A 20943-nucleotide genomic window follows, 5' to 3' on the forward strand; every position below is an offset into this window, starting at 1 on the left:
TAAAAAATATCTCTCACAATGAAATATATTGGCAAATGCATCAAGCAGGAATTATTTAAATGAAATAAAATAAAAACTTTCAAAAGCATGTGCAATTTTCCTTCCATCCACTGCTATGTGAGGCTTACACATAAAAACTTCGTCTGGTTGTGAAATGAGACGTTTTTGCGCTGTACCATTTCTGATGATACCTTTAAGAGCCCGAGCAGTGGATGTTGCTTTGAGACATCTGTCACAACAGGTTACTCTGAACTAGTTATTCTCAGGCTAACTTTGAGCGCACACACTCCCAGACTCTCTCCGGTAGCCGACGTGTTGCCTCTCTCTCTCTCCCTGTGTGTTCGGATGTCTTGGAGGGAAAGGTGAAAAATTCCACTTGCTATTTGTGAATCTGCCACTCATTGTTTTGGAGGGGAGAGCTGGAAAAGAGGAGAAAAAGTAAAACATTGAACCTTGTTGTTGCATAAAGACGTATTTATCAGAGGTTTTTAACCTCCTGTCCCGGGTGGAGAAGTCAACGATATGATGTATGAGCGTATTTGTGTGTTGGCACAGGAACTCGACTCTGTCATGAAGTAGGTTTCCAGAAATGCTTCTGTATTTTTGTTTTGTTTATTTTGTTTTTGGTCGGCATTCTTTCTGATTGTAAGTCTGTGCCTCTGCTTGGCTTGTTGTGGTAAGCCTTTGATAACACTGCCCCCATGTGGTTGAAAGTGCAACAGTCCCGGGACAGAACAAGGTGGTGGAAATGAGCAGCGCTTATGGTGTAACAGGGTCACTTTAAGGCCGTGTATAAAGATGATACTTGTCAATTAGTTTGGAGTGTTAATTTCTTTCTTTCCCCCAAAAATAAGCAGCATTTTCCTCTCAACTTCCCCCTCCAACGTAAACACTCCCTCCAGACTCCCTACCAACATGGTTTTCCTCTCTCCAGTGACTCTGATCGGGTTCTTCCTCCAGGTGTGAACCCCACATTCTGCCCCCTCCCCTCTCTGATATCGCTCTTCTTTCTTAAAGGGACCGCCCGGCTCTCAGCAGTCCCCCCATGCACAGCCCCCCCCACACAACCCCAGCAACCCCATGATGGGACCCCATGGCCAGGTAAGAAGCAGCAAACACTTTCTCTCAAACACCCCGTCATTCCCTGACTGACACACACCAGCTTCTCTCTTCCCATTTGCTACCTGCACTCTGTCCTCTGACCACCCTTGAGCCCTACAAGAACTACATTTGTTCAGGCTAACTCCCCACTAAAGGAAGCCCCTGCAGTTGTGAGCTCCATTTTTTTCTTTTTTTTAAATAAAAGAAATAATTTTAAAAAGCCAAGCATCCAGAGGCAGTAGGGCAGGCTCCTCTCGAAGGCCGAGAATCGCCTGTCCCCGTGCGGGATGAATAATTCACTCCCTGCCCCTCCCCCGGAGCAGCTTGTGGGGGGTTGCACACTTATCTGCTCCAGCCTGAACACACACAAACATGCGCACACACCTCTCCCCTCCCCCTCACTTACTTCTTCTTGCATCCAATAAATAAAACAGCAGACAAGCAAAATTAACAACCGCATACATGTCCACCAGTTTCATACAGAGTTTTTGGTTATCAACATGAAGGAAGTTCAGCCGTCGCTTCTCAGCTACAGCAGCTGCAGACGCCACTGTGGAGGTGAAGCTAGGCTTTTGCCCATTAACTGCGGCGGCTCGGCTTTTCATTCTTGTGGTTTCCAGTTTCTTTCTTGTGTGCGAGAGAGTGTGGGCACGCTTCCGCTAAGGGTTTTGAACCGTGTCGTTGGCCTGAGATGTCTCCGACTGCGCCAAGGCAGACCACAGGGCCTAGTCGGCTTACACCAAAGCGAGAGCAGGGAAGACTCTCGCACACCGGCACTCAAAATGAGCTTTCAGTCCATCTTGTTGGGTATAAGTGCACTTTTAAAGTTTATACCGCGCAAGCTCATGCAAGGATGTTTTTCTTTTCGGTTCCACGTTGGATGTGCTGCTGATTTTGCAGTTTTCCGATGTCGTCATCCATTTTCCAGCCGCGCTGTGTCCATCTGTGTGTTCTCTGTGCTTCCTCTGTTTGAGTGCTTTTGGATTTATCAATAATAGAAATGTCATTTTCTCTGTCTCTCTTCCCCATTGCCCTTGTTTTTTCCTCTTTTCTGTCGTCCTTCTTCCACTTTTTTTTTTTTTTCTGGTCCCTTTAGCCTTTCATGTCACCGCGGTATCCAGGTGGTCCACGCCCCTCACTCCGAATGCCAAATCAGGTAATCGCCTGTTTGGATCAAATTTCCATTAAATGAACTGTGTGTGTTATTATGTTGTTGAGTTTCCGTGTCTGCTCTCTTCCCAGCCTGGGGGAATCCCGGGATCGCAGCCTCTCCTGCCAAACAGTTTGGACCCAACAAGACCGCAAGGTAAGGCTGAAGAACCTCCTCTAGCTTCGCTTGTGTATCCAAAGGTGTTCCTCAAGAATTCTTTCTTATGTCGCTCTTATTTATTTTAATCAAAGAGAGAAAAAAAACTAACTTTTGATGCTGACAATACTGTGGTCAACATCCATCAGTCTACTCTTCTGTAGACTTTCTGCCTTGTAGTTTATGTATTCAGATTTAAAATCCTAGTCTTTAGGCCTTGAACCAGTTGCAACAACGTTTTAAATATGCTTTTCTTAATTACTGAAATCACGTCAATGGCTAGCTAAATCTAACCTTTAAACAACGCAAATGTAAAAATGGCCCATTCGTTAATGTTCTAAGTATTTTTTGGCCTTTTTAACTAAATGGTGGGTGTGTTTGACTCAAGGAGGAGTGTGTTGTGATTTTGGCGGTAGATTAGACCTTCTGGAGTCTAGATGGCTGCAGCTCATGGGATTACGGCAGAGCGTTGTCTCTTGCATTGCTGACTTAATTCCTGACTTTTAGGAGCTGAGACATATGTGCCTGTGTGTTTATGGTGTGACTGTTTTTCTTTCTGCCAGGACATCCTAACATGGGTGGACCAATGAGAATGAATCCTCCCAGAGGAATGGCCATGGGACCACAGGTACAAATAAGGAAAATGGAGGATTTTTTTTCTCTTTTTAGACTGGTTCAAATGCGTTTTGAGTTTTCTCACATTTTTTTTATGTCCCTTTTCTTAGAACTACGGAGGCATGAGGCCTCCTCCCAACTCCATGGGGGGTCCCATGCCAGGAATGAATATGTAAGTCCGGTGAAATACTCATTAATTCAAAGGTACCTTAGTCAGCCTGTAGTTGCTCTTCTCCTCCTTTGAGTAGCAGTAGAAAAGCAGTGCCTCCCCTCCTCCACCTGTTGCTGCCACTGCAGTTCAACAGCTGAAAGAAAGTTGCTACAATTTTTTGCTAATTTCACCTACTCTTTGGGTTACTTTTTTGAAATGGATCATTCACACCACATTGGCCGTTTCATAAAGAATAAATAAACTGCCAGTTTGCAGTTGGCACAACCTGCATTTACAAAGTTGTTCAAATACGAGAGGACGGTCCTGCATTGATCCCTATTGGAGGAAATCCAGGTCACAAACATAAGTAAGTTACAAATAAAGTAATAAATTGCATAATTTAGATCAAGAATAGTTCTACATATTCTAAACTGAGCGTACAAATACTCCTAAATGGCGATATGACTCCAATGAAAATAACTGTTAACAGAAGTAGGATTATTAATCTGCATGTACAGACACTTCATGAGTTACACAAACAACCAACATATCATCAGCCGCTCTTTCCTTCAGTATGAATTCCTGTAGAGTTTTCCAGGTTTTCAGATCGTCAGAGGAATGTCATGGTTCAACCGCAAACTAAAACACAATTCATCTTGAAACCTAGATTTTGCTTTTCTCATCTGAACATTTGGACACAATAAGCTTATTGACTTTGAAGCTAGAATATTTGAGCAAGTTGGAAATCTGAAATGGTTGGTTAATTTATTTTAAAACATAAACTGCTTTTGGGTCCATAATATATATTTTTTATATATATATCCTATTACCCTTTATCGTTGCATAAAAATGGATTAGAGCTTGTTTTGTCTAAGACAGTATAGACTATATATGGTGAGTTTCTTAAGCTCTGTGTGTCTGTTGATGTTGTCAGGTTTGAAAGACATTGGTGGCAGATTATGATTTTTCTTAATGCAGTAACAGTTGCATGTTTTCTTCTAGTTAGTCTTTCATTGTTGGGAAGTCTCATCTCAGGGGTTTTCTCCTTCTGACCAAATTTTTCTACACATTTTCCTCTTTTTGTTTGTTGTCCTGCCCCATCTTTTCCTCAGGGGTCCTGCAGGAAGGGGGCCATGGCCAGGACCTAATGCTAACTCAGTGAGTCCGAGTCTTTGCATGAACCCACTGAACACGAACATAGCAGGCGATCGGTGAACATATTATACTCTGGATTCTAAATAGTCATTTCTAAGCAGGTGTATCAAAATTTTGTTGCTTGTCACCATGAGTACAGAGTATTTTTGAGGATTTAATTTGAAAGAGCAACACAAAGTTGGCATTTTAGCTAAAAGAAGATTTTTCTTTCCAAATGTTCCCAGTTCAGTCACAATTCAGCTATTTTTAAGTCTTTTCACAGATTTTCATTTGAAATAATGTCTGGTCTTTGACTAGGCCATTCTGTGCTTCAGTTTGAACAATTTCATGAGACTCTGACCATATGTTTGAGGGTGCTGTCCTGCTCGAACCTAATCCTCCTCTCCTCCAGCCTCAAGTCTTTGAGAGCATAGAACAAGTTTTTCTTCCAGCTTTGCCCTGCAGTTAACTTAACTCTGACCATGCAGCCACCACCGTGCTTCATTACGCTTCATGCAAAGCTTTGAATGTAATTCAGTTTTGCAGAGAGCCAAACTCGCATAATTTCAAAGGGTTTAATTATCAGAGAAAAGTAGGCTCAATACAAATACACACTACAGATTTTTACTGTAAGTTGGTTCTAACCACTGTTCCCTCTGCAGATAGCTTACTCCTCATCATCACCAGGAAACTATGTGGTGAGTCAAACTGTAAATAAAGCCACTTTATTAAGACATGTCTTCTATTTATGTGATTTGTAAACCTTTAATTTTGTTTTCCAGGGTCCACCGGGTGGAGGCGGTCCGCCTGGAACTCCCATCATGCCCAGCCCAGGTGGTGCGTCACCCAAATATGTCCCCTGTCACAAACACTCATCTATCTCTCTCAATTCACTTCCTCACTAAACAATCTTCATTTCCTCTGCTCGCCACCAATTGCTATTGTTCGTTTCTCATTTTCCTCGTCTTACATTGTCTTTATGTTGTTCTTAAATCCTTTATTATTATTATTTTTTGTGTGACATCATCATTTAAATAACTTATCATTAATGTAGTTGCGTTATTTGTCCTAGATTCAACCAACTCCAGTGAAAACATCTACACAATGATGAATCCTATCGGACCTGGAGGCAACAGACCCAATGTGAGTTTTTGTTGCAGAATCAATTATTTGCAGCAAAGATGAAAGTGTAAATGTTGCTCCATGAAGTTGCTCTAACTGTATTAGTGTTGTTTAACATCAGGAGACACACTAGGATTAACCCGGGGAGTCTGAATTAAATCACTTCAGCTTTGCCTCCAAAGATTACAATTATATCTACGAGTCCGCAGAGAGAAAAATGATCTCAGTCATTCATAATTCCCTCTCATCAGTTCCCTATGGGACCGGGGCCTGATGGGCCAATGGGAGCTATGGGAGCCATGGAGCCACATCACATGAATGGATCACTAGGTGGGTTGAGACACAGTGGGACTTAGCGACTCTCATAACGTTTTTTTTTTTCCTTTCTTTCTTTCTGCAAGTACTCAAATCTGTGCTTTACATCCTCAGGGTCTGGGGATATGGATGGGTTGCCAAAGGTGAGTAAACATCTTCTTTAAGCATTTCCTCTTTGCTCCAGCGGCGCTTCAGTCAGATCTTGTATTATTACTGTTCGACCCTCTCTCCCATCAGAGCTCTCCTAACAATATGGGAGGTATGAACAATCCTCCCGGAACGCCGCGGGACGACGGCGAAATGGGCGGCAACTTTTTGAACCCATTCCAAAGCGAAAGTGTAAGTGGAGTGGAGTGTGTTGGCGACATTTCACACCCTTTAACGGTTTGTCCTCTCATTCCTGACATAAACCAGTGGAAGAATGCAAGCAGAGGGTTTGGATGATTGAAATTTAGGAGTGAAATAAAGTGCTAATATGTCCCTGTTATAGTAATTTACTTAAGTGAAACTTTACATTTTTTAATTGAAATCTCAGTTTTGCAGATTGTACTTTTCCTTTGTTTCTATTTTTATGCAATCTATGTTTTCTGCAGTTCAAACCAACAAGGTAAATCAAATCAAAGTTGAATCAAACCCTTTTGGGACATTTTAAAACGGCCATTGGCATGAGGCCGTATTTACTTTAAAGATTCATTTGGACTGTTCTTTTTTAGAGTGGAATGAATTATAAAACAGCTTCAGTGAATTTTAAAACACAAATTAGAAACTAGAATTAAATCAACCAATCCAGGAGTACCAATCGTTTACCTTGGTGCTGATTGGTTGAACCCCCAAGAGCAGATGAGGAAGACTGTAGATACTGGTTTCTGTGGTAGCACTAATACATATTTTAACTTTGTGTTTGAATTATTAAAATATGCCATTAAAAGTGTTTATAAAGGGAGTTTCAAGTATCAATGGTTTTTAGTTATTCCCTGGCGGTTGTGAACCCCAATTCCTGCAAATACTAGGAGACCACTGTATATTCTTTTTGTTAAGTTGAAGTCTTCCTCATTCCAGAAACTTGGAACTGATAGGTTCAGCCCCTCAGCATAACGCTGTCAACACCGTGCTTAACATTTGCACTATTATATTTCACAGCCTCGCCTTCTTTCTTCAGATTTTTCTGAACTTTTTTTGTCATTATGACCGAACACCTTAGTCTTTCATAGCCCTGTTGAGGACTACAGATGGTGCTGATTCTCTCCAGCTTGGTGGGGATGAGTGAAGTTAAATAACTTTAGTTTTAAAAAAATATTTAAAATGTTTGTTCCATTTAAATGAATCATCAAAAGCCCTAAGTTGTTAACACTCAGTCCACGACGAGCGAATATTGAGATCTGAACACGAAAAGGAATCCATACCTACTGTCAAAAATTACTCTTAATTGTGAGATTTTTGGTTCCTGCGTATCAAACTCAAACATGGCTGTTGGATATCTGGGCCTCAAGATCCAAAATAGACTTATTTTACAAGCAATCTCTTTGTAAATCTCAAATATTTTCTGAATTTAGGCTTCTTTTTAATCTGAACTTTACATGTTGGGACACAGCACTCTAAATTTAGTTTTTAGCGACAAAGAAACTCACTTTTACCCACGTGTACTCTTTATAACAGCTTGTGTTCTGCTTGCATTGTAGCCGCTTACTAATCTCTTAAAGCTTCATTCTGTACCCTCTGTATCAGTGATGTGATTATAGCTGATTGATTGATCTGTATCTGAAACTCTCAAAGCAAACATGTTGGGTCTGGTTAAATTGCCGTAACGGGTGGGAGGTGATGGGTTTGGTTCCCTGCGTTGTGTAAAATTTGTGATGCTCTCTTACCCTCAGCCTGCAGAGCCACGGGGTTCACAGGATGGCAACAAGCTCTGATAAAAGGCTGCAGCTGCTGTCAACTAAAAACAAAACACATCTGATTCATTATTGGAGCAACCAAGTTGTTCTCCGCATCTGCTCTGCAGGTCGAGCAGGGTTCCTGTGTCAGGGTTCCTCCCAGGCTTGTCTGGAATTTGCTTTTGTCATTTTTCAGGTCTGAAATGACAAGGAAAAAAAAAAGCAGAATATGTCAAAATGTTTGAGATTGAAAATTTTCTTCCTTATTTGTTTAAGTGATAGTTAAATGGTGATTTCCTTAAAATTGTGCTTTCCACCTTAATTTATGACAAAATAATATGTTTCATGTTTTATTTGACACTTTTTTTAAATTCAAGCATTCTGATTAGGTTCAGAGTTACTGAAAGACCAACACATTTATTAGCAATTTTAAGAAGGGGCAATTTGGAGATTAGAGCAACTTAAATTAGGGTTTTAAGCAGGACACCTGGTTCTTAAATCAGGTCTGGTTTCAACGTCAAACAGGATTTATTGCTTTGCGATATTAGAAAAATATGTTACTGTTGTGACGATATTGACTCAGATTAACCCACATTTTCTTTTTTTTTATTTTTCAATATCACATCACTCTGCTTTTAGTTTTAACGTCATCTTCTCTTGCATCTACGAATATGAAAGACAGAAGTTGTCCATCCAGCTCAACAACTATAATATTGGCAATCTAATAAATATTGTAGCCTAACAGGAATTGCAGCTAGTGAATTGTAGCTAGTGCTGTTATAAAAGGACCCATTGGCCTTTTTTCTGTTTTAGAAACAGAATAAAGGTATCAGATATTATAAAGAGGTGCTTTATAGAATCTATTGCCCCTTTTCCACTGGCCCTATCTTTAGCGAATACCAATTTGTTAGAAATGAACATCTGAAAAAGTAGGGAGGACAAAAAGTGCCTATTTATCTCACTATCCGAGTAGAGGCCAACTTCAGTAGATTTGTGGGAAATTCAGGAACTAAAATCCAAATGGTTAAACATCTGGTGCTCAAATATCCAGAATGGTCTGAAAACTAACTGTTTTGTAAATTTGAGTCTGGAAAATTGAAAAGGAAGCCGTTTTGGAACCCTGACCTGAGAGCGCCGTGGTAAAGCGTGCTTTATCTCTGAAAGCAGTTTGACCTCCCTTCCTGTTTGTTGAAGACAACAGGAACATGACAGAGCTGACTGATGGAGTCTGTTGTATAAGCAGCCTGACTCAGACCTCAAGTCTGCGCTTCCTGTGGCTCTGCAGGCCTGGGTCTGAGCGCCCTCTAGTGTTTAATCGTTGTCAGTGATATCTCCACTCATTTCTGCCCTCCTCCTCCCCCCGTCCCCTCTCTCTCTTTTCAGTATTCACCCAACATGACGATGAGTGTGTGATTTTCTTTTTTTTTTTCTTTTTAATCTTTCTCCCCCAATTTTTTGTGACTTTGCACCTGATTTTTTTAATTTTTATTTTTTTATCATTTTCTTCAATCCTAACTTGACCCTTGGACTGACCCGCCTCCTCTCATCACACACACACCTTTTCTCTCTTGCCCCCCTCCGCCCGACGGCGGCCATCCTCCACCGCCCCAACCCGCCCTCCGTCTTTCCTCTCTTCCCTTCGGGAACTGGTGTGGCCACGCAGCCTTCTGGGAGCGCCCTCGAGCATGCTGGGACTCTAATTAAGGCGGGTCCTCCCGGAGCGTGCAAAATGGCTGCCGGCGTGAACAGGAAGCAGTCGCAGGGCAACAGGAAGGGCCTCCTCTCAGACTCCGGCCCCAGCCTCCCCGGCTTTCTCTCGGGGTCTAGACAATGAGCGAGTGGATGGAGGAGACCGGAGAGCGCCGCCGTCCCTCATGGACTCTCTTTGCAGCTGCTGGGAATCTCATCAACCAGGATTTTTATTTTTTTTTCTCATCTTTATTGGTTTTTGTTTTTGCTCCCAACAGATTCCATGGAGGGCCCTCGATGTCCCTACAACATTGTTTGTTTTTTTTCTGTATGTGTACATTTGTAACAGAGTTGTTGTGATGATCAGTGAACATGTTTTTCCAAAATTCTTTTGTGTATGTAATGTATCATTGATGTTTTTATTTTAATTGTATTATTATTATGATATTGCTATCATTTTAAGATTAAGGTTGTTTTTTTTTGTTTGTTTTTAGGGGCACACTGTTTAAATGAAGACAGCACATGCGCGCACGCACACACACACACACACACACGAGTCTCAGATACAGATTCCTCTCATTTAGAATATCTTTGCAAAGTTAATTCGTGTCAGAAATTCAATTCAAAATGTTAAATTAACCAGAGTTGAATGTTGTAAGTGTATATTTAAGTAAGTGATTATAGCTGACGGCTGATGAAAATGCAAAATGCGGTTTCCAACAAAATTTTAATGAAAACCATCAAAAAAAAAAGTTACTGAAAAGCATGTAAACTCATTATATGCACTCAGTTCTTGATCCGGGACACTTTTGCATTAATTTCTGCATCAGTAGATTCTCTGCGGGGGTTTAAGTCATGCAAGTTTACCAGCTAATCAAGCTCAGACTGCACCGAAACAAAAAAACTGTGCTGCTGAACAACAGTACAGTCTGACTTTGTGTCGGCTTAAGGAATGTGACAGCTGTACTCCGTGTTGGTGCATGTAATCATACAATAGCACATTTTTCTTCTTCCACCCAGTTTTCCATTAACATGCTTAGAGCAGAGTGTTTCATCACTGTCAGGTCAGAGGTCACATCTTAGCTGAAGCTGCATTTCAGATTTTCTATTGGCTGTTGACCTTGATCAGCTGGATAAATATATCACTCTGTCAGTTTCACATTTTGAATTTAAACACTGAAATAAATGTTTTGATATTCAGACTCACTGAGAAGCACCTGTAATTTGCTGCGCATCACATGGCTTTCTGTGAGCACACTGCCCCCTGCTGGTGGGATTTTATTTCATCCATTACGGTACCTATTGAGCATTTTGAAAACATCCAGACCTTTTTACTCCCTTGCTCACCAGCAGCTCTGCCTCCTGCTTTTGTAACTTTGCTGCAGTAAAAAAATAATAATAATAATGATGCACAGCTCTATTTATTTATGTACTTTTAATTTGTTTATAAATCCTTTTCTTTTTTTTAAGTGTCATCCCTGTTTTTGTCGTTGATTGCAGAATTGGTAGCAACTGTTTAAATCTGCAGATGCACTCAGCAGAGTCCTCCATCTGAGCCCGAAAGGTTCTGTCCACTCCACCCCACCGTCCTCTGCAAACTTTGCGATCTTTTTCGTCTGCCTGTGCTGTTTTGGAGCTTGATTTGCCGAAAGGAAGGTCTGGGAGCCGCAAATCTCTGCTCCGTTGACTAAAAGAGCGATATCCCTCCTCTTCCTCCTCCTCCTCCGTCCTTCTCTCTTTATTCTCATCTCTCCATCAGGCTGGGATTCTCACACAAACACCACTTTTTTCCCCCCTCCATCATTTCTGGATTGTTTTGTACAACTCTCCATGTTTTTTGATTTGTTCTGTTGTTTTTTTTTTTCCTTTTTGTAAATACTGTAAAATGCATTTTGATATCATTGACATGTTTTGATATTTCAAATCACAACTGAACAGTTGATCAGTAGCGTGCTGATTCAGGCAAACTGTGTGTACTTTTAACCAGAAATGATATGAAACTTAAAAAACCGGAGCTGCTATAGACGATTATGCTATTTCACCTCACAACCCATATTACGTGGGGGTTGGGGGGGTCTCTCGGTGCTGCAACTGGACAAAAGGAGGAAAATTACCTGTAGTTAGTTCTGGGATAACTCATCGACACATGTTTTAAACATGGTGCCTTTGAGGCGACAAAGAAAAATACAAAGTAGGAATTTTTTTCTTCTTCTTCTTTTTGTTTTGCAATTTTTTGGCAGAATTTTCAAAGACCGGGTGCAAAAGCAAATGACACTTGGTCTCGGATGCACTGCAGCTCAGCTTCTTTTGACTTGACGACAACAACAACAAAAAACACAAACAAACAAAAAAAAAAACAAAGCAGGGCACACAGGACACTGGCTCTCAGTCCAGCACACCGGAGATCAGAGTACGTACTTTACTATACTATGAAGGATTTTCTAATCTATTTAAAACCAGGCAAGAGAAACGTTTGTGGAAGTAAGAGGAAAGAAGGAGAGAAAAAGCCACATGGACATATTTGTTGCTAAGATGAGGTAGAGAAAGTGCATCAACATGCGTTGTACTTTAATACTGTTGTATAAAATGCAGTCCGACTTCTCTTTCTGTCCTGTAAGCAAAGCCGTCACAATGTTGATCATTACTGTATTTCTATCGTGCTGATGTATAATACTGTAACATTAAGGAATGGGGAAGGTTAAGAGAGGACTTTTGGGCAGAATTGGGAGTAAAGATTATTTTTTTTTTTTCTGTTCGGTTCCTCATTATTTCCTCCTGATGACAAAGCAGTATTGAATATGAGGCAGGAAGTTGCTTTGTATATCATGTTAGGGTAGTTTCAGATCCTAAATGTCTTGTGTAGTTAAAAAAAAAGAGGTTCCTTCGTATGTTTCTTTATATTGTAAAGTTACTTTAGACAAAAAAAAAAAGGTTGGAAATCTACATCGATGCTGATTAATGTTCTTTATTTGATTGTTTTGTTTTAATTTCCATCAACTTGTCGGTCGTTTTTGCCTGTGTCCCCCTTGTTGTAGATACATATTAAAAAGAAATAAAATGACTTCACTCCTTTTGCCATGAACACGAGCTCCTGTGTTCCTTCTAGATTTGAACCCCAAACATTTTTCTTCTCAAATATTTATTTTCCATTAGGCTCCAAAAAGACATTCAAACACACAAACTGAGTGAAAAGATGTTAGCTGGTTTTGCTTTAGCTGTTAGTTTTGCATCTAAAAAACTGACAGTGTCATTTATGCAGATCAAGAACCAACTAGTTGATACAAAATAAGGCAGAAAGCTGCAGATGTGGCTGGACTCGACACTTATTTAACAATAAAATAAAACCAGACCGCAGACCTATTAATCGCTTCACAGTTTCAGAAGTCCAAATTATTTTGTTCTAACTGCGCCGAGTGACGACGCAGTGACCTCCTGCTCCTCTCCCTGTGACTGAAGCCAGCAGGGGCGAACAGGGAGGAGGCCTGGGGGAGCAGAGGGAGCAGGGCTGCTCTGGCAGATGCTGAGGATGGGGGACAGGAGCAGGGTGGGCGTGGCTGAAACAACACGTGTCTGCTTCCTGCAGGTAAAACCTTAGCTGGCACCTGCAGGTGAGAGTCTGGTTGCGTCGTTAAGGGCGGGAGGTGAAGCGGAGGGTTGACCGCCGTGACAGAGGGGAGGGTGTTCCTGCGGAGATAAAAGCGAGGGGACGAGCAGGCTGAAAGCTTTATGTCTGACCCTCCTGGTGACGGAATCCTCTTGGGGACACCGCCGTCTGACTTGGTTGAAAGCGAGTCCTCACTCCAGCATTTATGAACGTCCCCGGTAAACCCAGCATCCAGTCTGTGCGCCACGTCGTCCTTCCTCTGGAAATGCATCCCCTCATCTACGTCCGCATCTCCACCTCCTTCCTCCTTGAGGTTCCTCTCCCTCATTCCCTGCTCGTAAGCCCTCTTCAGGGAGTCCAGGTTGTTAATGGCCAACCACGGTTCAGATGACACCCTCTGTCTGGAAGCCGGACCGCTGCACGGACTCGACTGGCTCAGCTCAAATGACGAGCGTCTGCTGCAGCTTCCATGTTTGCCTGCTGGACATAAACGAAATGGTTTACACAACCTGAAAAGCCTGAGTCGGAATCATTACTAAATGAGACTATTTCTACGCTTCCAAAATAATACTCTTTTTTTTAACAGGAACAATCTGGCTAAACACAATATCGTTTAGTTGATGTAGTTACTTGCAAGATTTCAATGCTAGAAATTCACATCCGAGAGACATTTCTACTTTGCAGCTTGGAAATTACTCAGTCCTCCTGGAATTAGACTGAACTAACACTGAGTACAGTAACAATTTGAAACTTCCTGGCTAAGAATTTTGTAGACAGAGAAATTTAAAAGGAAACTTTCTTCAGAGGGCATTTGCTAAACGTTAGCCGTTCCCAACCCAGTGTTGATGTGAGGCTGGGATCATTGATTATACCAAAGTTCTCCTCTTCTGGCTGTAGATTTTAGATTAAATAATTGTGAGCTAGTTCACCTTTACCAGCCAAACAACCCCGCAGTATGAAGCTACCACCACCATGCCTGACAGTGGGTACAGTGTTCTTGGAATTAAAAGTGTCGTTTTGACCTGTCCAATAACATTTCTCGTCAGCTAGCTGGTTCTGTCTTTATTACATCTGATTGTAAAGCATTTCTCCAGATGACTTTAGATTTCTGCAGAAGGAAAGTTGCCAACCCTGATAAGTTTAGAGCAAAGGTGTCATTCGTTCTAGCCTTTCATCTGAGGGTTACTATAAGGGCCGATTAACTGAGACTTGAAAACACTTGGCTGTTTCAACAAAATAATGATCCAAGACTCGCATCAAAAGTGCTTTTAGAAGAGGTAAAGCAGACTAACATTATGCTCGGCTATACTGTATGCATGGATCATGCTTCATATTCTGGTTTATTAAAGATACACAACCAGTTCTCATGATTTTAACCAATTTCTGACAAGAGGATAGGTCAAATCGTTTTTTTTTTGTTGTTTTTGTTTATCCTCACTTGTTCCTCTGAAATTGAAGATGTTTCCCCCCTCAGGTGAGCTTGGCGAGCCCGTCTTCAGGATGATGTCGGACGGGGACATGCAGGACACGGGGGAGGAGTCCGGAGACGGGGGGACGTTCAGGTACCTCCTGGTCACTGGACCTCTGTTCGCGCCCGTCTCCGTAGCAATGATGATGATGTCACGACCTTTGGCCCGGCAAGCATCTATTAGCACCTGAAATAAAAATGAATCATCACGAATCATCTGGCTGCTCTTGTGGTACTTTTACATTTGCTTCTTATATCCTCTTTTTAGGATTTTTCTCTATTTTTTTTGTTAGGATTATAACCTGCACTGTGGGTTGGTGCTGTGCGTTGATGGCGTAGACCAAAGCTGAGGCTCCAGAGCCGTCCTCTATGCACGGGTCAGCTCCTGCAGCCACCAGGGCGGACGCCACCAGAGCGCCCGCTCTCTGCATACAGGCGTACATCAGAGCAGTGCGACCCTCCTGGTCCTGTGCGTTGGGATCTGCCTGATTGTAGGTGACGTTTAAATATTTCTGAAATTCAAACTTTAGCTGATCTAAATGCTGTTTGCGTCATCTTCCCACCATAAAAAAACTGCTCTGGGTCTGTTGGTTTTGTGTTGTGGCTCCTGAGTGAAGATGCACAACCAAAGTGTCTGTTTCATAACGCACTTTTGATGAGAGGTTTTGTGTTCCACAATGGCAAAATGTTCAACAACACACACGCAGGTGGATGAAGTACATAAATCTAAGGCTTATTTAAGTATTTTTTGTCTACTTTCTAGTGCAAATATGTTAGTACACTTGAAATAAAAAGCAAAGTACTAACTTATAAGTTAGTACTTTTTTTTGTTTTTTTTTTAAATCCTCCAATAATATTGGAATTCCTTAATATTGATGGAAAAAGTACAAGTTGAAAGTGAAATAATCTTCTAGTGAAACAACATATTTTTCCATATTCCACTGGGAGATTATTTCACTTATACCTAACACTCTTTCATCAATATTAAGGAACTATTCATTTTAACAAGCTCATTTGTCACGCTGAAAAGCTACTTATAAGTTAGTTTTGTCTTATTTCAAATGTACTAAGATATTTGCACAAGAAACTCGACCAAAAATACTTAGTCTGTGAAAGACATAAACTGTTACACTGCTGTTGCACATGTGTTTTCATGAAAGGGGAAGTATTTGTCACCACAGTTTGACCTTATTCTGCAGCAGGAAATTCAGGAGTTTCACACTCTCCTTCCCGACTGGCTCTTCTCTCAGGGCCTTGCAAGCAGCCAGGAGGGGCGTCTCTCCTCTCTGGTTGCTCCCGTTCACCTGAGCTCCACCTTCCACGAGGAGGCGGAGCAGACGAAGCTTCCCGCAGGAGGCTGCGCTGATGAGGGGCCTGGAATCTGTCAGAGGATCCATTTCCTGAGAGGCAAAACAAAGTCTGGCTGTATTTTAGTTGCTGACCCGGTGAGACGTTTACGTACACTCTTCATCAACGTGAATGTCGTAATCGTGTTGGTGCTTTCAATGATCCCATTGGAATTGGTCTGAAAATGCAGGATCCAACTCAAATTACGTACAGAAGTTTCAGTTTATGGTAAATTTTTTGCCTAGTCAAACAAATGCATGCAACACCACCAACAGAAACAGATGTTTGGAAAAAAAAAATTTTATTTGCAATTTATCAACAAGCTTCTGGCTCCACATTGGACCAATCTTCTGATCTAAATCGGTGGAAATCATTCATATTTGTTAGTGGCCAGCAATAAACATGACTTTTAGCTATAGTCTGTAAATTTCTAGATCTAAATGTCTTCACAAAGATGTCTTTACAGTCAAAGGAGACAAAAAAAAAGGTATTTGGGAAGGATATTATATATATTGTATTTTTGTTGTCTTTTTGTATATTTTTCGTCACCTGCTAAAACTTCCTGAATTAAAATATAAGTTGAGAACAAAGATGGAGAAAGACACTGGTTGATGCTTATTAAATTAACAAAAAGCACACCACTTACCTTATGGTTCTTTTTGCTGTCAATTCAGCAGGAAAGAAATATTTTCGCACCAAAATCGTCGTTTATCCTCTGAAACATTTGCCTTTGTTTTTAGAAGGAGCACCTTCATGCTGCCGCGTCGCTGCGATCTGCAGAGGGAAAAATGAGTTTCCCTCTCCAGCTCCCTCCCACCTGCTCTATAATCCCTGCTCTCCTTTTTCCTGTTCCCGCAGGAGAGGTTCGGCTGAGGGCGGGCGTTCAAAGTCATAAACAGTTTCCAGCCCAAAATGTCACCTGTTGCAAACACAGCATCACAAAGAGCCAGAGGGCCTTTGATATGAGTCAGCTTTGAACGGCTCTCATCTGCCTTCTGACCACCGTCTGTGTTCAAATAGACGCAGGGAAAGACAAAAACCAAAATAAAGACCCTTGACGTGCACAGGCTCTCTCCTCAACTCTCAGCAGTTCATTAAAACTGTCTGCTGCTGCTTTAGAGTTGAGCAATTTCAATGATTTCAATGATTCAAGAAACCAATAATAATAATAATAATAATAATAATAATGATAATACAGACCTTTGGGCACTTAAATAACTTAAAAACAACATAATGTATAGGCGAAAACATACGATACAGAAACCCTTCAGCTGTGAGTTTGACAATGAGGAACAGCAAAAACAAAAACAAGTCTATGATTTAAACTAAAATGTGCAGATTCATCATACTGTGATGATTTAAAAATGTCTGCTGGAGCTCAAACATTTCATCCAGCTTTCACGTTGTCAAAAGGACTTTCTAGAGAAAGTGAAACTCTAGATTCCTAAAACAAAGAGTGGAATATTTCAGGGGTTTGTGTCTGTTCATTTTTTAATAAATGCGGCTTGCAGGATTCAGAAAAATTCCTCAGACAACTGATGTGTGGATATTGGGCAAATACTATGTTATGAAATCTCATTCCAGAAGTCACAGTTGTATTTAAAGCATCAACATCAGTATATCTGACAAATCTTGTGAATTCCATCAGCTTAAAGCTATTCTCCAGAAACAATCAGTGACAGACTGCTGCATCAAAGGAGCATTATATCCTTCTTCCCAGCATCTGTACGACTATAACCATCACTTGCTGTTATTTTTATGTTTTTCCCATTTCTTTTAAATGACTGTCTCTTGTAACCCTGATTTAAAAATAAATAAATAAATATGGCTTCCGAGATCTAATAACTCCGTAGTATTTTATGCTGTAAACCTGCCCTCACTGTACAGCCTCTTTTCCTACTTTCTGTTTTTATTTTAGTTCAATTTAGTTCATTTACATAGCAACAAATCATAACACATGATAGCTAAAGGCACTTTAAGGTAAATGTTTACCTTGATGTGGAAGTACATTCTTCTACTTGGCTGTCACTTTAATGCTGCTACACCTGATTTTCTCACTGAAGAACAATAGAGAATATTTCACTTTAACCTGTCCACAACACAGGATGATGTAGGTCTGAATGTTTACAAAGAAAACATGCATAATGTTATGCATTTTTATTTTTATTTAACCTCCATGGAGTTTATTGCTACCTCCATTAGCCCCACCACAACCTGCAGAGTAGATGACTGCAATACTGCACTTCCTGGCTTTCCTAAAAGAATATGACTCCTTCTACAGCGACTATGAGACCAGAAAGAGAGCTTATGCAGCATTCTCATTCTCAGGTCTCCTCACTGCTAGTTAGCTCTACGTTTAAGAATTGATTCTAAACGTAGAATCAACTCTCGGTGCTTCTAATAGCTTTTGAAGCCATTAAAGGTCTTAGGAGGAACAAAAATCCTCAGTGATGCATAATTTTCCTCAAAAAGGCAAAAAGCCTTTCTGAAGACTCTTTCCCAGGGGAGACCATTGATGTTTTAAAAAGCAAATTTGAGACTGATCTTTGTGGATTAGGGTTTTGTTTGAGGTGATTATGATAACTTATTCCAAATTTAATTATCAATGCAATTTCCTTGCACTGTTTGGCTTTATACTGATTATATATATTTTTTAAATTTACTTTATTTTGTGTCATTATCATGATTTACTAACTTTTCTCCTATTTTAGTTTATTTCCATGTCATTTTTTAAAATTCATGAATTAATTAATTTATTATTTGTGATCTTAGTTTTACAAATTTTCATCAGGACATTTGAAACTATATTTTTACTATTTGTTATCTATTCCTAAAGCCTTCCCCTTCACACCAACCTCACCTCTGTTAACAATGCATCTTTGTACATTTATTTTTTTTAAATCCATACTTAGCCTTGTTGAACTCACTATTTCTTTTTTTATATATACCTGTTTGGTCATAGATACTGCCTTATGTATCTAGCTTATGTAAAGCACTTTGCGTTCCCCATTACTTGCTTGAAAAATGCTCTGTAAACAAAGATTGACTGGTCGCTGTTCGGGAGCACTTAAACAGAAAACTTAAACCATAAGACAGTCCCATTTCTAACCTATGAGTAGTGTAACACAGCAAATCACATTTACAGCATCTATATCCTAGCCAACTCTGACTAGGTTTGCACTGCACTTCCTTCTACAACTCATAGTCCATAATGTAAACACAGCCATGTGCATTTATACAGCATACCACACAGCTTTAGTCCTCAAGACAAATATGTCACGGACACAGGATTGCAGTTCAACTGGTTTTATCAGTGTGGCTCAGACAGTCTTGTACTCTTTTACCACCATCCCTTCAGCAAGGAAAGGCTTTGGCCTTTTTTTTTGTTCTGCCTTTTAAGCATTTTTTTCCCACAAAGAAACACAATAATACCGAATAACTGCCTCATCCTGAAAGTTACAGTTGTCTGTAATAAACTAGGATGGAGCACATCGTCATTGTTTTTGTTATTTCACAATTACAACAGTTTCATGATGTGGCCTTTATGTAATTCTGGCCTTAAGAGGGTTTAAAGCAGGGGTGTCAAACTCATTTTTGTTTTGGGCCCAATAAAGATCATGAGCCAGAATGTGTTGATAAAACCTGTTGACAAACTGATAAAATATCAATGAGTTCTTCAAATTAAATAATATTATTGAATATCTTTTCAGTCCCTCCAGGATTTTGTGATTTTTTTTGGGGGGGGGGAGGGATTTTTTGCAATAAAAAGTGTTTGTGGTAGTAATTTGGAAATATTTGCTCTTATTTATGACGGTAAATGTGACTTTTTATCACTCGTATTGATAATAGACTATAATCTGACATCAATTAAGGCTGAGGCAGCTGTTTAGTACAAGTAAGAAAGGTTTTGACCATTTTTGAGAAAAATCTACAATAAACTCCCAACTATTAGCTGAGAAAAGTGCTGGGATTTGTTGACTTTGTGAATTTCCACAATAATTCTGAAGAAACTGGAGGGACTGATTGATATAATTTGGCAGTAAACAGATAAAAACTGAATTAATTTGGTTGATAACATAATATTTAAGCACATTCAGTGTTTGGCCTAGAATCTTGAGGGCCACATAAAAACCTACTGCGGGCCGGATTTGGCCCACGGGCCTTGAGTTTGACAAATGTGGTTTAAAGGCTAAAACTGTGAAGCTGTAAAAACGTAGTCCCTTCTCAAACCTGTATGGCAAACTACTTTACTATATAATTGTTTGACAATAACTCAGTTTTTCCCTGTCGCATAAGCACTTTCATTATGTAGGATTTCTAGAAATATTACTTGCAGTTATCATTAGAGTTGCCACAGACATCCCACTTCCATTAAATATGTGTTTTGCTAATGGCTCTACGGTGCGTCTATAGGACTTTTGCCTCGATGTCAGGAGGTGTGATAGATAGTGTAGCATGTTTCCACAAGCTGCATATTTCTGGAAAGAAAATGTGATTTTAGAAGAAACTAAAGAAAAATATATTTTCTCCATCCAATATATAATTTCATACATATGGCAGGAATGAAGATGCAGTTTATGTTGTGAAATAAAACAATTTCTGTAAAATATGTGTCTTTAAATAAACTGATTAAAGTTTTACGTGCTGTACGTGTTAATTACCTAACCGGGGGCAAAGTCACAAACTCTTGACTAAAACCAAAGTCTGTCATTTGCACTGCAATACATTCTTTATTGACCTGTAGTTTTGGACAGAGTAAGCTATTTGAAAATGATGTTGTGTCATTAGTCGTGGATCATGACAGTGAAGTTGGAAACTCATTTGTAACTTACAGTTAAAGGGCTAATACACTGGTTTTGGAGGAGGAACCTGGTCTGCATTTGATCACCTTTAGTTCAAAATCTAGGATTCTCGGACTGGTCAAATCTGGACTGGATTTATTTTTCACTAAAAAGTTTCATTTTTATCAAGCTGAGATTTTTAAAACTTGGAGTTGTTTTATTCGTTTTTATTTATTGACATGTACTTAAATCTTTAGATAGACACGTCTAAATATTCATATCTATATCTAAATATATCTTTATATAATATATCTAAAGCCCTTTTCTGGTGGAAGACCACCGTCATGACAGGTGGTTTGAATTATATCTTATTACGGCCTGCCATAGCCTTCGCTCCCCCATTACCTCATGTAAAGGACCATTAGCATATTAGCAT

At 40.1% G+C, this 20943-nt stretch overlaps 2 protein-coding genes across 6 annotated transcripts in view; one reads left to right on the forward strand and one right to left on the reverse strand.

Annotated features, from left to right (window-relative positions):
• The window catches only part of LOC114134103 (single-stranded DNA-binding protein 3), a 48410-nt gene extending 36714 nt beyond the window's left edge, over nt 1-11696 (forward strand). Inside the window, exons 6-18 of one of the 3 annotated variants that reach the window (XM_028000410.1) lie at nt 1018-1101; nt 2198-2257; nt 2344-2407; nt 2971-3035; nt 3133-3194; nt 4286-4331; nt 4970-5005; nt 5090-5141; nt 5380-5450; nt 5681-5759; nt 5859-5887; nt 5982-6083; nt 9002-11696. In XM_028000410.1, coding sequence (XP_027856211.1) covers nt 1018-1101; nt 2198-2257; nt 2344-2407; nt 2971-3035; nt 3133-3194; nt 4286-4331; nt 4970-5005; nt 5090-5141; nt 5380-5450; nt 5681-5759; nt 5859-5887; nt 5982-6083; nt 9002-9031 — 780 coding nt within the window. In that variant the 3' untranslated portion in view covers nt 9032-11696. Of the gene's footprint in view, nt 1-1017; nt 1102-2197; nt 2258-2343; nt 2408-2970; nt 3036-3132; nt 3195-4285; nt 4332-4969; nt 5006-5089; nt 5145-5379; nt 5451-5680; nt 5760-5858; nt 5888-5981; nt 6084-9001 lie in introns of all 3 variants that reach the window. The other 2 variants (XM_028000409.1, XM_028000412.1) reach the window with 2 other exon arrangements.
• LOC114134102 (ankyrin repeat domain-containing protein 34B-like) lies at nt 11158-19340 on the reverse strand. Of its 3 annotated transcripts, XM_028000406.1 has the most exons (5): nt 16373-19340; nt 15567-15779; nt 14682-14864; nt 14350-14566; nt 11158-13391 (listed from the first exon to the last, which is right to left on the reverse strand). In XM_028000406.1, exons 2-5 carry the CDS (start codon nt 15774-15776, stop codon nt 12685-12687), a joined length of 1317 nt encoding a protein of 438 aa, XP_027856207.1. In that variant the 5' UTR covers nt 15777-15779; nt 16373-19340; the 3' UTR covers nt 11158-12684. The 3 variants fall into 3 exon arrangements, with proteins under 3 accessions (XP_027856207.1, XP_027856208.1, XP_027856209.1); XM_028000407.1 differs by having other exon boundaries at nt 11158-13388; nt 15567-19340; XM_028000408.1 differs by lacking the exon at nt 16373-19340 and having other exon boundaries at nt 14682-14860; nt 15567-15670.
• Nucleotides 19341-20943: the final 1603 nt, after the last annotated feature.

This window comes from Xiphophorus couchianus, chromosome 19, assembly GCF_001444195.1.
Source record: "Xiphophorus couchianus chromosome 19, X_couchianus-1.0, whole genome shotgun sequence".
NCBI classification, from domain to species: Eukaryota; Metazoa; Chordata; class Actinopteri; order Cyprinodontiformes; family Poeciliidae; genus Xiphophorus; species Xiphophorus couchianus.

Excerpts from the sequence above, each read along its gene's own strand:
- LOC114134102 (XM_028000406.1), bottom strand. The coding sequence starts at position 15,776 with ATGGATCCTCTGACAGATTCCAGGCCCCTCATCAGCGCAGCCTCCTGC. Across the intron at positions 14,865-15,566 it reads ATTTCCTGCTGCAGAATAAG|GCAGATCCCAACGCACAGGA; the intron begins GTCAAACTGTGG and ends ACCTACAATCAG. Across the intron at positions 14,567-14,681 it reads AGCACCAACCCACAGTGCAG|GTGCTAATAGATGCTTGCCG; the intron begins GTTATAATCCTA and ends TTTTTATTTCAG.